Genomic DNA, 15,410 nt, shown 5'->3' on the forward strand with positions numbered 1-15,410 from the left:
ACAAAAGCCTTATTAATAATCAGGAAGCCTGTTGGGGAAACTGGGAACACAGAGGCTCTTTTATAGGGTGATCTCATGTGGCTGAGGCCATATTTTGGATGTGGATTAAATCCATTGTGGTGTTGTAGCCGCCTCGGAAACCGCAGGAGGAGGGTTTAAGCAGGTCATTAAGGATTAGTGTATATTGGGTCATATCTGCCAAAACCATGACTCCAGGACAGCGCATGAAGGCATACCAGGTAGATCGGAGGGGATTTCTACATCCATGTGCAGTATGGTCGATTATAGTAACTTTCTCTGCTGACGCAATTTAAAATGTGTGATGTGTTAAAGTCTGACATAGAGACAGTAATGTCTATAGCAGGAAGAATCTGCTATTGATTTTAAGGTATGTGTCAGTAAGCAGGAGAAGCAGGTTCTTGTCCTTCATCCCTCCAATGAGTCAGAGAGCAGATCAATTATTTAAAAGCCTCTAGTTGTCCACTCTCCTCCTCTGCCCTGTAGAGGAGAATGAGATGATGCACCTCTTCTCTGTTTTCATTAAACCGGGCGTCCCATTAGAGGGAGATGCTTTGAAGCACATTTTGCTGCAGCCTGGTTAAGGGAACCTGATAATCACTTTTATTCACTCATGAGCTTCATGGTCCTAAACCGTAAATGTTTAAATCTGCTTTAGTTTTCTGCTGCGAAGCACCTCGTCTTTTTCCTTCTATCTGGTGTTAATCGGCAGATTCATTGGCCTAAGTGTTCATCGAGTGCTGTTAAACCACAATGGTCCAGAGGATCAATAAACCTGTCTGTTAATTTCGCCTAATGAGGATGGTGTGCTGCTCCTTCTAATCTTGGCTATTTAGCAGCAGTATGAAGAGAACAGTAATGATGGGTTCATTTTTCACCACATATGAACAGTGAACGTGCTGCTCAAGGTGGAGCCATCGCAGTTAAATTGGTCATAGTATTAAGAAAAATGAGCTTTAATTCTGTTTTATCACTGAACATTAGTTGTATGTTTTTATAACATGTTGCACTGATTATTGCTTGAAGGAAAAGTAGTTCCTTGACTGATAAAGTGCATAGAAGCAGAAATAAATGAAATGGTTTGTTTTTATCATGATTACTACTAATTTGACAAATGTGTCCTGAAACATACTGATAACTATGTAGCTGTAGCAATTAATAAGTATGTTAAAAGGCCACACGACCTGGTTGTATTTCTCCTTAATGGCTGCTCCACGTATCAACAACGAGATCGACCAGCTGATGAACCAGATGCAGCAGATCGAGACACAGCAGAGGAAGTTTAAGGCCTCCAGGGATAGTATTCTGTCAGAGATGAAGATGCTGAAGGAGAAGAGGCAGCAGTCTGAGAAGACCTTCATGCCCAAGGTTGTACATCTTCATTAACAATTGTTTACCATTGACCAGGCAATTAAACGAATTATTCCAGGTTGCTACAGAAAAGTCAGGAACATTTAGCGGTTTCCATGTTTGGGAAAAGTATTGAAAAATGTAATTCGACTATGGAAAACCATGGGCTTTTAGAGGCTTCTCCGCAGTTAATTTTCCAGACTATAAAAATCTGAGTAATTAAATATCTAATAGATTAATATAAACTGACAACAGCTGTAACTGCTGGGATTCATTTTGATGTGATGTATTTCTTCTTTTCCCTTCAAGATCATAACTTCATCTTTAAAATTAACATGGTGACATGGTACAGAAATCTATTCCTACACCAAGTGTCACTGTTTGGTGTTGCTCTCCTGTCACAGGAGAATAATCCATAACAATCATGCATCGGTCCATGATGTTTTCAGCTTAAATCAGCTGCCAGCATCACTGTTATCAGTTCTAAGTTGCAATAAATGAATTGCCGTTATGTCAAGATCTCCAGATTTAGCATCCTGAGATGCTGGGATTGAGGAAAAACTACATGCTGAAAATCGTCTTATCTGTAGATCACAAAACAATAAAACTGTTGTTGCTTCAAAAATCAGCTTGAGATCTTCTTTCCTCTAGATAGGATAATTATACAAGCTTACGGTCTTCTCCGCATCTAACAAGAAAATTAAATTGTCAAACACATGCGCTCCTTATCCAAGACAATGAGGCAAACAAGAGCTTGGGTGATTGTAGCTCAGGTGACAAAATTGGTTTTATGCACAGTGTTAATTACTGTTTGATACTAAACCCTAAATAATGTTAAAAAAAAATTAAAGCACGTTAAACGTTTGTACTTCCATGTGACAAATGGGTTGAAAATCGACTGAGATTTAAGTTTCTAAGTCAGGTGTTTTGAAATGAGTAAGAATGCGGAAAAGCACCTGCTGTGAGCAGGTTTGTTGATTGTCCCTCTTGTTTTTCTTCAGCAACGTAGTCTCCAAAGTTTGGAGGCCAGCCTCCATGCCATGGAGTCAACCAGGGAGTCGCTGAAGGCCGAGCTTGGCACTGATCTGCTCTCTCAGCTCAGCCTGGAGGACCAGAGACGCGTTGATGACCTCAACGACGAGATCCGTCAGTTACAGCAGGTCAGGAGAAGCATGATCTATAACTGTACAAAGAAGCTCTGAGACACACTTTGAATGATCTGCCAGTGGCCACCTGAAAATACATGCAGAACCGTCTGCTGTGTCCGGCTCCTGTGGATTGAATTACTTTTCTTCTGGAAACCCCTAGTTCTTTAGAACTACACTGCTCAAAGAAATAAAGGGAACACTTAAACAACACAATATAACTCCAAGTAAATCAAACTTCTGTGAAATCAAACTGTCCACTTAGGAAGCAACACTGATTGACAATCAATTTCACATGTTGTTGTTCAAATGAAATAGACAACAGGGAGAAATCTTTGGCATTTAGCAAGACACTCAATAAAGGAGAGGTTCTGCAGGTGGGGACCACAGACCACTTCTCAGTACCGATGCTTTCTGGCTGATGTTTTGGTCACTTTTGAATGTTGGTGGTGCTTTCACACTTGTGGTAGAATGAGACGGACTCTACAACCCACACAAGTGGCTCAGGTAGTGCAGCTCATCCAGGATGGCACATCAATGTGAGCTGTGGCAAGAAGGTTTGCTGTGTCTGTCAGCGTAGTGTCCAGAGCCTGGAGGCGCTACCAGGAGACAGGCCAGTACACCAGGAAACATGGAGGAGGCTCTAGGAGGGCAACAACCCAGCAGCAGGACCGCTACCTCCGCCTTTGTGCAAGGAGGAACAGGAGGAGCACTGCCAGAGCCCTGCAAAATGACCTCCAGCAGGCCACAAATGTGCATGTGTCTGCACAAACGGTTAGAAACCGACTCCATGAGGATGGTATGAGGGTCCATCGTCCACAAATGGGGGTTGTGCTCACAGCCCAACACCGTGCAGGACGCTTGGCATTTGCCAGAGAACACCAGGATTGGCAAATTCGCCACTGGCGCCCTGGGCTCTTCACAGATGAAAACGGGTTCACACTCAGCACATGTGACAGACGTGACAGAGTCTGGAGACACCGTGGAGAGTGATCTGCTGCCTGCAACATCCTTCAGCATGACTGGTTTGGCAGTGGGTCAGTAATGGTGTGGGGTGGCATTTCTTTGGAGGGCTGCACGGCCCTCCATGTGCTCGCCAGAGGTAGCCTGACTGCCATTAGGTACCAAGATGAGATCCTCAGACCTCTTGTGAGACCATATTCTGGCGCGGTTGGCCCTGGGTTCCTCCTAATGCAGGACAATGCTAGACCTCATGTGGCTGGAGTGTGTCAGCAGTTCCTGCAAGATGAAGACATTGAAGCTATGGACTGGCCCGCCCGTTCCCCAGACCTGAATCTGATTGAGCACATCTGGGACATCATGTCTCGTTCCATCCACCAACGTCACGTTGCACCACAGACTGTCCAGGAGTTGGCGGATGCTTTAGTCCAGGTCTGGGAGGAGATCCCTCAGGAGACCATCCACCGTCTCATCAGGAGCCCAGGCGTTGTAGGGAGGTCATACAGACACGTGGAGGCCACACACAATACTGAGCCTCATTTTGACTTGTTTTAAGGACATTACATCAAAGTTGGATCAGCCTCTAGTGTGTTTTTCCACTTTAATTTTGTGCGTGACTCCAAATCCAGGCCTCCATTGGTTAATAAATTTGATTTCCATTGATGATTTTTGTGGGATTTTGTTGTCAGCACATTCAACTTTGTACAGAACAAAGTATTCAATGAGAATATTTCATTCATTCAGATCTAGGATGTGTTATTTGACTGTTCCCTTTATTTTTTGAGCAGTGTTCATTTGGTCTCAGCATGTGGTATTACTGTAGAAGCTGATGAAAATTGTGTAACATTTCAAAATATAATATAGAATTAAAAAAAAAAAGAAAAGTGAAACCCATCAGGTGGGGGTTCCCACTCCATCTTGAGAAGTACAGAATTTGATTTAATCCTTTTTCTAGTCTGCAGCGGGTTTCATTTAACCGTAGTGTAACCACAGCAGCAGTCACCTACTCTGGGCAGACCTCATGCACTTCTGCTTTTTCACAATGCAGTCTGCTCACACACTCTGCTCATCAAAACTGTGAAAAATACCACACGCATGTGATTGATAAGAAAATAAAACCAAACATACTCTAAAGCATTTGTCTTAACAGTACTGCTGGGACTCGATCCGTGATGGAAATGGGTCTCCTTTATCTTTTCAAAATAAAGCTTACTGATATTTTCAAAATAAAAGCATCAACATTCCTTAGTTACTGTTTGCATTTTAAGCCTATAATAGAAGTTCTTACACTTAAGAGGCAGTCTTACAGCTCTTCAAGGTTCTACCCTCGGTCCTGATGCACACTGGGACTATCTCAGCCACAGAACCTTTGGCTCTGGTCCGAGAGGCCCCGTCTAAATTTCTTCAGAGGTTTTCTAGTGGGCTGGTGCCCATAGATCTACAGGGTAGTACCAGTCCGGGTCCTGGTCCTGGTAGTTGGGGGCGTCTAATCTAGACCCTCTTAGATCAGCGCTTTGAACTAGATTTGGGGTTCCTTATGCAATGTAGGAAAAATAAAAAACAAAGCGATGACCCTCAGAATTAGTCCACACATCATAAAGCATCACTGATCTCAAACCAGGATTTAAAGAGCTGGCATTTAATGTTGGATAATCGAGTCTATATTTGTCTTGGGATTAACAGCTTTTAGCTGAGGTAGGAGAAAAAGCAGGGAAATAGCCCTTTAACACACTGTCAAATTGGAAGCCAAATTTAGCCTTGTGCATTTTCATGATTTGCAGAACATCCAGATATTAAAACTAACCAGGCAAATATTTCTACTTAAACTTTGTTATAAAAACTGCAGGAAAATTCAGAAATTCGAGTCTGGAAAAGGAACCCTGACCAATGTGTTGAACCTTACAGTTGTTTCCATACAACTTTTACTAGTTTGTTACCTAACAATGTCCTAATGTCTCACCCACAGACTTTAATTTGATCATTTAAAAAGATGCAAATTAAATTCAAGTGTTCACTGACTTGTAGTTAATGGTTTTGTGTCTTTATTAGAACACTTCTGACCCTGGAACCAAAAAGCCCATTTAAAATGTCATTGTTGAAGAGAAAATGGAGAGTGCCTCTACAGACGGGTGTGGTTCAGAATAAACATCTGCTACCTCCATTGTATTGTTTTTCCCCCATTGTCCTGAAGCTGCTGCTGTTGCTGCATTACGGTGATCTGAGTGAGGCTGCAGCTGTGTGCGGGATGCTGCTGTGATCCTTTTCCAACTCACTGCCTGCTGCTCATGGCTCTCACCTCTCTGACCTCCTTTCCTGTTATCAGTGCACAGCAACTCCACCTTTTTAATATGAACCTTTTCATGATGAGTTGCAATGTTTGTGGTTGCCAAATTATATTACCCTGTTATATAAAACACCGTTTTGTATAGAGGAGCTATTTCCTACCTGGACCCGATTTAATGCTTACAGGGATACCATACAGGAGAATGGTTCCCTATGATGCATAAAGGCACGAAAGACTGTAACATTATTTGCTTTGAACGGACCTGCGGCCCATATGACTAATGGTTGTGCTTTGATCCCTTTGTTCTCTCACAGGACAACAGGCAGCTGTTAAATGAGAGGATCAAGCTGGAGGGAATCATGACCAGAGTGGAAACATATCTCAATGAGAACTTACGTAAACGTCTCGATCAAGTCGAGCAGGTAACCAGGTTTTTGAAAAAAGAAAGTACTTTCCTTTTAGTTTTAGCAAGATAAATATAATTAATAGCAAGAAAGTCTTTATATATATTTAAATTTAGCCTGCTGTAAATAGCATTTCTTGAATGATTTTAAGGCATCCAAAGTAGAGGAGTCCTATATAAATATGTTTCCTTGTTTCTTTTTTTAAAATAATACAGGAGCTGAATGAGCTGCGTGAGACCGAGGGCGGCACGGTGCTCACAGCAACGACGTCTGAACTGGACGGCATCAACAAACGAGTAAAAGAGACTTTGGCTCGATCAGATGGTAGGTGTGATCATAATGAAGGTGTTTATTGGGGTTCTGTGGGTCTTTCTAATTACTTCTGTTCGGGGTATCTAGTTGGTCGGTATTGAAAAAACTATTATTTAACACAATTAGTCATTGAGTTTGGAAACACAAATACTTTTAATCATTTTTAGAACCAAAACTGACAAGACACAAGTTTTATCTTTTTGTTTTTAACTTCTCAAATGTACATATTTTCTCATAGAAAAGGTGACAAATCTGATTAAAGTATTTTTCCCCCAGATTTATTTATCTACAGTGCCTTGAAAAATCATTCACACCTCTTGAAATTTACAACTACAGCCTTAAATGTATTTAATAAAGATTTTCTGTGATAGACAAACACAAAGTAGCACATGACACCATGTAGGGGACATAGGAGACATGTAGAAGAGGCTGCCCTCTTCAGGTGAGACTGAAAATGTAACTTTTTGGCCTACATGCAAAGAGATATGCCACGGAAAACTAACCATGCACATCAACCTGAACACATCATCCTTATAGTAAAACATGGTGGTGGCAGCATCCTCCTGTGGGATTGCTGTTTTTTTTTTCTTTCAGTTGAGACAGGAAAGCTGGGATAGTTAGACCAAACGACCAATTGTACATCCAAAGAAACAATGAAATGTTTCACATTCAAGTATATTCATTAGTTGGAATGGCCTAATCCGGTTGTAATACATTAAACTAAAAATGTTCATAAGGTATAAATACTTTCTCACACAAGTATAAGAGTTAACTTACGTTACCTGTCTTGAGATCCAGTGTGAAAGAGTACAAATTTTCCAATCAAGGTACCACTTCTCTAAATAAAGCGTCACCCTGTTTTATGTTCCTACCTCCTCCAGATCTGGATGGTCTCGTTGACAAGACCGAAGCAGAGATCAAGGAGCACATAAAGAGCATGGAGCGGTGGAAGAACATCGAGAAGGAGCAGAATGACGCCATCAACCATGACACCAAGGAGCTGGAGAAAATGACCAACAGGCAGGGCATGCTGCTGAAGAAGAAGGAGGAGTGCATGAAGAAAATCAGAGAACTGGGCTCCTTGCCTCAGGAGGCCTTTGAGAAGTACCAGACCCTGACCCTCAAACAGGTACACACACATACCAGAACATTGCCTTGGTAATTTTTCTCTTTCAGTTTGACGTTTTTTTTCCTGTAGTGTTTTGTCAACTCAGACCTCAATCAGCCATCTTGTATTTTGTTCTGCTATGTATTATAGCAGAACAAAGTACAGTGCCTACCTAAATGTATAATCTAGTACTCAGAAGTCAAGTTTTTTAAAATAGATAATTGCTCCTACATCACGTTGTTGCTGGATTTCCTAAGAGCTGTTTAAAAATCACCTTGTTGCTCCAAAAACACTAGTTTATGTCATTCAACTTGTTCTCTTTAGTATTTTTTACAGATTCATTGAAATAATTGTTTTTGGTTAAACGATGCTGGTAGCAAAGGTAAACATGAAACGGTTTTCTGTGATGCATGGACACGCCACTGGTTCATCCCGACTTGAGGAGGATTGATTTTTGTCTAAATGACTCATACATGAGAGTTGATTGACTGAACAAATGAATTTCTACATCTTGTAAAAGGTCGGCACTGCAAAGTGAAATAGAAAAACTTACAGTGCAGCATATATTTTTATTTAACCTCTTTTACTCCTGATCTCTAAATAAAATCCAGTGCAACTGATTGCTGTCAGAAGTTCGAAATCTCTGCATACATTCAATATAAATAATAAAATATGAAGCTTCAGAGGTTTCTTTTAGAGAACAAACTTCATGAATATCAAGGAGCAGAGCCGATAGGTCAGAACAATATCGCTTTGTAGGTCTCATAGAGAACTGCTCAGTCCATCACATGCAAATGGTGTAACGGTACATCTGCCAAAATATGGACTTGCAACTAAGCTGACAGCTTAGGAAAGGGGAGCATTAGTTAAGAAAACCTCCTAAGAGGCCCATAGTAACTCTAGAGGAGCTGCAGAGATTCATAACTGTGGGACAACTATTAGTCGTACACTCCACAAATCTGGCCTGTATTGAGATTTTGCTAGAAAAAAACATGGTTGATAGAAAGATTTTAGAAGTCTTGCTTGCAGTTTGACACAAACATTTTAGGAGACACGGCACACATGTGGAAGAAGATTTTTCTGCTCGGACCAAAAAACAGAACTTGGAAAAAGCTGAATGCAAACGCATGTCCCACAGTTGTTTTTAGCTGCATTTTTCTGCTACATGAAGCCAAAGGAGCTACAACTCCCTCTAACTCTCTTTCTGTAGATCAGTGCTTCTGTAGTTTTTGTGCGTCTGCTCTGTCTTCTCAAACCCCCTTTTAGTCGCAGCAGACAGCGGCTTACACTGAACCAGGTTCTGGTTCTGCTGGAGGTTTCTTCCTGCTAAAGGGGGCGTTCTGCTCCCCACAGTCGCCACCTGCATGCTCAGTATGAAGGATTAATAAACTGATCTTGACTGAAGTGTTTTATAACTAGGATCAACTTGGGACGGCAGCCCTGTGTTGCTCTATGCTCCACACAGCCACAGTAAACTCTGAGATCTCAAGTGGAGCTGATTTGAACCCATAACTTTTCAGACCTTGGTTCACATTGATAGGTGCCATGATTATGTGTCACATACAATCCCAACAACATAAATTACGATTTGTGGCTGAAGAAGAAAAAAAAAGACTTCTCCACCTGAAAATTGGGTGAAAAAAATGATTAAAGCATTGAAGTGCAAACCTATTGTTGAAATGAGCTCCAGAGTGACATTAGCCAGTTTCATTCACGATACATACAATAATATTTAACAGTAATTAACTGGGTGTACTAAAATACTTCTTGTGCATTCCCAAGTCTGATGTGGGAATGTACACACACACACACATACACACACACCGCTAGAGTCGTGTTTCTTTAGGAATAAAGCTGAGGACCATCACCTTCCACCCACCCACTCAGCAGTGACTCAGACTCAAGTGTTAGCTGTCTAATTTTTGCTCTCAGCCGGCTGCCTTTGGGAGCAAAGACTGTTTGATGAGTGGACCTGGCTGCATCTTTCATAAGTGTCTGAGTGTCAGCTCTGTCCTGTCTGTCTGAGTGTGTCTTTAGCCCCCACCTTCTCTCAGCAAAGCCGAGAATAGCTTCACACTTTCTCATAAACACTCCATCTAGTTAATGTAGCTCCTCAGGAAGCCAAGTTGGGGGCAGGATGGTACCGCTGATTGCACAAGTGGAGGAGAGGGTTGAGCGCTAATAGCAGCTTGCTCATGTTGCTTTGGCCATTAGTGATTTAAGATTATGAATTTATTGCAGAGAGCTTAAAATAGTTTTGTGCCGCGACATCCGCAGATATGAAAATAAAAGCTGGCAATATACAGCTAATGAATAAATGAAATAAATAAATCATTATTACCCTGCAAAGCTGCACCGTTTAGAGACTGCCAGCCTGCCATCACCTGCTGGCAATGATAACATGATGTAATGTACCGTTTTCTGGTTGAACAGCTGTTCAGGAAGCTGGAGCAGTGCAACACGGAGCTGAAGAAGTACAGCCATGTCAACAAGAAGGCCCTGGATCAGTTTGTCAACTTCTCCGAGCAGAAGGAGAAATTAATCAAGCGTCAGGACGAGCTCGACCGCGGCTACAAATCCATCATGGAGCTGATGAATGTGTTGGAGCTGCGCAAGTACGAGGCCATCCAGCTCACCTTTAAGCAGGTACAAGTTGATCCCATTCACAGATGAGCTACACTCCTAAGCTACGAAAGCTGCTCAGCAGACACAAATGTTCTGATACATTTATTTATTCTGGCTAAACAGAGTCGAAGCGCAATAACGTCAAAGCCTGATGTCACTCGCCATCCTATCTTCCTTTCAGGTGTCGAAGAACTTCAGTGAGGTTTTCCAGAAACTTGTTCCAGGAGGCAAAGCTACACTGGTGATGAAGAAGGGCGACGCTGAAGGCAGCCAGTCCCAGGATGAGGGAGAGGGGGGAGCAGACAGCGAGAGGGGTTCTGGCTCCCAGAGCAGCGTTCCCTCAGTGGACCAGTTCACAGGAGTCGGCATCAGAGTAAGGACGCCCTGATTCATCCTGGTTCACTCAGCAAATCATTCCTGGTGGGGAGCATAAACAGTGTGGACTAAGAGTGAGGAAGAATATTTGTAATTCAAGACTTAAAGTAGTTTGACAGTTGATCCATCTGTCACATTAGTCCATCCATTCGTCCTTCACATCAGCCTATTGTCCGTCAGTCCATCAAATGTCCATTTGTCCAACCAACCAGTCATTTGTAGTTTTTTTGCTCTATTTAAGGCCGGACCACTGCAGAAATATCAGAGGACCCCTCAGGAATTCACACATGCATTTTGTCTTCACATTTTTCTTGGATATATTAGAGTTTTCCTCTGAGACTATATGTAGTTTTGTTCTGTTGGGGAAAAAAAGTATCCCTCATCACCGCATCCATTCCCTGAAAGCAAAGCCACGGTGAAATTAGTCACACAAGGGGTACATTTTTACGCTAAATTTAAACCGATCCGTATGAAAGCTGTCGTAACGGTTCCCATTCTCTGCCTGAGCCCACAGAACAGATTAATGTGCATTAACAGTGAAAACATTAGGTAAGATTCATGGATTCGTGTGTCTGCCTCGCAGGTGTCGTTCACAGGAAAGCAGGGGGAGATGAGGGAGATGCAGCAACTGTCAGGAGGTCAGAAGTCCTTGGTCGCTCTGGCTCTGATTTTTGCCATCCAGAAGTGTGACCCGGCTCCTTTCTACCTGTTTGATGAGATCGACCAGGCCCTGGATGCCCAGCACAGGAAGGCTGTCTCAGGTAAATGGCACACCATCTGTAAATGTGTGTCTAAAAGAGTACAGGTGGTGTTCAAGACAAAATTATTGGAATCAGATCCCCCTTTAGGTGTAACTAGTTATTAATAACAATCTCCATTCCATACTAGAACAAATATTCCCTCTAGGTGTAATGAAATGATTTTCTTTTTTAGTTTTAAGTGGACCTAAACAGACATTCAGTCCTCCACTGCATCACTGTCACATGCCCAAACAAATACCACATGGTCAACCCCCTCCCCGTCAGAAACACATATAGAAATTCTATAGAAATCTTTGAGCAACTGAGCAGGAAGTCCAACCCTTTTCAGTTTCCTGGGGAAGAAGAGTCTTTGTTGGGCCTTCCTCGTCAGAAAAGAGGTGCTCAGTGACCACATGCTCCACTATCTCCCCTTGAATGGTAATAGGTGCGTGCACTGTCTTCCTGGACCTCCTATAATCCACTATGACCTCCTTGGCCTTACTGGTGTTGAGCACCAGGTTGTTCAATGAACACCACTGGGACAGGTGCTGGATCTCCTCTCTGTAGAAGGTATCATCATTGTTCGTTATCAGACCCACTACAGTGGTATCATCAGCAAACTTCAGGACCCTGTTAGAGGAGTGGATGGCTGCGCAGTCGTGGGTGAACAGTGTGAAGAGAGCTGGACTAAGCACACAACCCTGTGGTGTGCCTGTATTGAAGACCAGAGTAGATGATGTCCGGTTCCCTATTCTCACCACCTGAGGTCGGTCGGTGAGAAAGTCCCAGATCCAAAGACACATTGATGATGAAAGTCCCAGGTCATGTAGCTTCACTATCAGCTTCTCCGGGATGATGTTATTAAATGCTGAACTGAAGTCGACGAATAGCATCCTAACATAAGTGTCAGGATACTGCAGGTGTGTCAGGGCTGTATGTAGTGCAATGGAGACAGCATCCTTTGTGGACTTGTCTAGGCCAGCAGGAAGGTTATCCTTGATTGCTTCAGGATGATCCTCTCAAAGCATTTCATTATGACTGGGGTTAGTGCGACTGGGCGGTAATCATTCAAGTCAGTCACAGCAGATCTCTTTGTTACAGGCACGATGATGGAGGACTCGAGGCAGACAGGGACAGTGGAAAACTGCAGGGACAAATTGAAAATGTCTAAAAAGACCCCTGCCAGCTGATCAGCACCTGACCTCAGAGTCCTTCCTGACACCTTGTCCGGTCCTGCGGCTTTGTTGGGGTTAATTTACTTCAGAGAAGAAGTCACCTGGTTGAGCTGTAGAATTAGAGGCTGATATTGCTCCTCTAGTTTAAAGGTGCATTATTTTCTCTGCTGCTAAGGATGTCAAATCTAGAGAAAAAACTGTTGAATGTATTAGGAAGAGAGGGATCATCACTGATATGCTGCCTGGTGCTCTTGTAGTCTGCCATAGTTTGGGGTCCTCTCCACATGTTCCGTGGGTCGTTGGTATTGAACTGTTCCTCAACGCGTCTCCTGTACCTCTGCTTTGCCAGTCGTATTCCTTTTTTCAGCTCTTTTCGGGCATGTAAACCAGCCTGTCAGATGACCTGCAGCATCACGGGCTTTCAGCAGGGTCCGTACAGTTCCATCCATCCACGGCTTCTGATTAGGAAAAACCTTGATGGTTTTAGTGGGTAGGATAACATCAGTGCAGAACTGCACATAAGGCAGAACAGCTGATGTGTAGCCCTCAAGATCTGATCCGTCTTTGAAAACCTCCCATTGAGTAAAGCTCGAAGCAGTCCCGGAGCGATGAGGCAGCCTCCTCAGTCCAGACCTGAACAGTTTTGATAATGGGCTTTGATCTGCAGATCAGGGGTCTGTAGACAGGGATGTGTTCAGCAGGGATGTGGTCAGACAGGCCCAGAGGTGGACCAGCAGCAGCCTTGTATGCCCCTTTGATGTTACAATAGACCTGATCCAGGATATTTTTATCTCTCATTGGAAAATTTGGGGAGATCAGTCTTGAGTTCTGCATGATTAAAATCTCCACCCACTATCACAACTGCCTTGGTGAGCGTTCATCTGTCTGCTTATCAGGCAGTAGAGCTCCTCCAGAGCCATCTTAGTATTAGCTTTTGGTGGAATATAGACAGCAACGATCAGAATGGAGCAGAACTCTCTTATCAGCTTGAAGGGTCTGCACCTAACCACCAAATATTCCAGGTCAGGTGAGCAAAATGTTCCAATGGTTTTAGTGGCTGTGCACCAGGAGTTGTGTACATACAGGGTCAGACCTCCACCTTTACTCTTGGCTGAGGCTGCAGTTCTCTCTGCCCGGAACAAAATGCGCTCCTCAGGCTCCATTGCAGCACCGGGGATGTTGTTACCCTGCCATGTTTCGGTGACAATCATAACACAGCTGTTTCTCCTTCGGGAGGCGATTTGTACATGAATCTCATCTAGTTTGTTGGCGAGAGACCTGACGTTAGCGATGAAAAGGCCGAGCAGAGCCGGTCTGTGTGGTTTGGCTCGTAACCTAGCGCGTATGCCGCTCCGTTTGCCCGTTTTCGTTTGCGTTATTTTGTCCATCTCTCAGGCCATAGAGGTGTAACGGTAAAAACCTCCTCTAACCGTCGTAGCTCTGGTGGGATAAAATCCCACTTTAGAAATACAAATTGGGAAGTCTGATCCTTAATTTTCAGTAGTTCTTCCCTGCTGTAGTGTTTTAGTGCTTCAGCTGTCTGACAAGATAACAAAAAACAGACCAAAAACATAAAAAAAAATAAGAAAATAACCGAGAGCGCTGAGCCGCTGCGTGTTTACGCGCCGCCATCTTCATCTTTTAATGCTGTGGTTAAAGATTATTTAAAAGCAACTTTGTTTAAAACTCCCAACACTCCACCATTGGCAGTCCTGTCATGGCAAACATTGTTTATGGGCAAGGATAGTTCTGTTTATCGTTAGCTGAACAATATTTATATGTTATAAGTAGAATAGTGATTTCTGATGATAATGAGAAAATCTACTTGGGCTTTTTGGCTTTTATTTTTTCCCCTTTTGGTTCCATGAGATCATTAATATTAGTATTTATGGAAATATGATTGAATGCAGTGTTTTTTTGCTGTTTAGTGGTTCAGTTGCTCTACTCAATGTTCCTGGTTTGCCGAACTAGTTTATTTGTAAACAGGCCAGTTTTTCCACTTTTTTGAGCAGGCTGTGACTTTAATTTAAAAAATAAACTTTCATCCTATTTATCATTATTTATGATGGAATTTAGAGTCCATATTCCCATCCCACCATTACCACTGGTAACCGTTTCCTCCCTGATCACCACAGTGTTTTTTTAGTTACCATATTGAGTTTTAACTGTCAAGCTGTTTAAAAATGGAAATGTGAAGCATTAGAGCTGCTCGTTTTATCAACCTGCAATCAGAATCACATGATTAAGTTGGTCTGTTTGGTAGGATAATATATTTCAGGTGTCACACAGGCCCCCACATGTACTACGTAGTGTTTGGTCATTTGGACGAACATTTGTTCTGCTTTTTACGTCACAAAATATTTGTTTCTGCAACTAAAACAGAACTTGATGTTCGTCTCTTTGTGCATTATTAGCCAGCTGCTTTCCATATACAGCATCTGGTATAAATACAGGTATATTTATAATTCAAACAACTGTTGTGGTACATATCTGTTTCAGACATGATCGTGGAGCTGGCCGGGCACGCTCAGTTCATCACCACCACCTTCAGGCCAGAGCTGCTCGAGTCTGCAGACAAGTTCTATGGCGTCAAATTCAGGAACAAGGTGAGGCTCTCCTCTCAACTCTGTTTTTCTACTGGGAGACATTTGTTTTTCAAGCAGGTTGTTTGTAGTTCTCTCAAATACCCGATATATCCCTTAATTTAAGCACGTTGATGAGCCAAATAGGCTAAGGAACGAGGTGGAGCAGACAGTGGAAACAAAACAAAAGTTATATATGTAACTACGGTCCTATGAATCCCGGATGACCGCCAGAGATTCTGTTCAAGTGAGACCTAAATGACCAGCAAGCATTAATAATGTCCATGGTTGAATTTAAGACTTTGTTGCCTCTATTTTTCACTTCAGCAGCA

At 42.7% G+C, this 15,410-nt stretch overlaps 1 protein-coding gene across 1 annotated transcript in view; it reads left to right on the forward strand.

Annotated features, from left to right (window-relative positions):
• Positions 1 to 15,410, forward strand: part of smc3 (structural maintenance of chromosomes 3) — a 35,825-nt gene that overhangs the window by 18,456 nt on the left and 1,959 nt on the right. Inside the window, exons 20-28 of the mRNA XM_047365883.1 lie at positions 1,235 to 1,386; positions 2,370 to 2,528; positions 6,072 to 6,179; positions 6,377 to 6,485; positions 7,355 to 7,602; positions 10,015 to 10,227; positions 10,388 to 10,579; positions 11,165 to 11,342; positions 14,996 to 15,102. Coding sequence (XP_047221839.1) covers positions 1,235 to 1,386; positions 2,370 to 2,528; positions 6,072 to 6,179; positions 6,377 to 6,485; positions 7,355 to 7,602; positions 10,015 to 10,227; positions 10,388 to 10,579; positions 11,165 to 11,342; positions 14,996 to 15,102 — 1,466 coding nt within the window. The remainder of the gene's footprint in view (positions 1 to 1,234; positions 1,387 to 2,369; positions 2,529 to 6,071; positions 6,180 to 6,376; positions 6,486 to 7,354; positions 7,603 to 10,014; positions 10,228 to 10,387; positions 10,580 to 11,164; positions 11,343 to 14,995; positions 15,103 to 15,410) is intronic.

Source organism: Girardinichthys multiradiatus, chromosome 5 (assembly GCF_021462225.1).
Source record: "Girardinichthys multiradiatus isolate DD_20200921_A chromosome 5, DD_fGirMul_XY1, whole genome shotgun sequence".
Taxonomy (NCBI): domain Eukaryota; kingdom Metazoa; phylum Chordata; class Actinopteri; order Cyprinodontiformes; family Goodeidae; genus Girardinichthys; species Girardinichthys multiradiatus.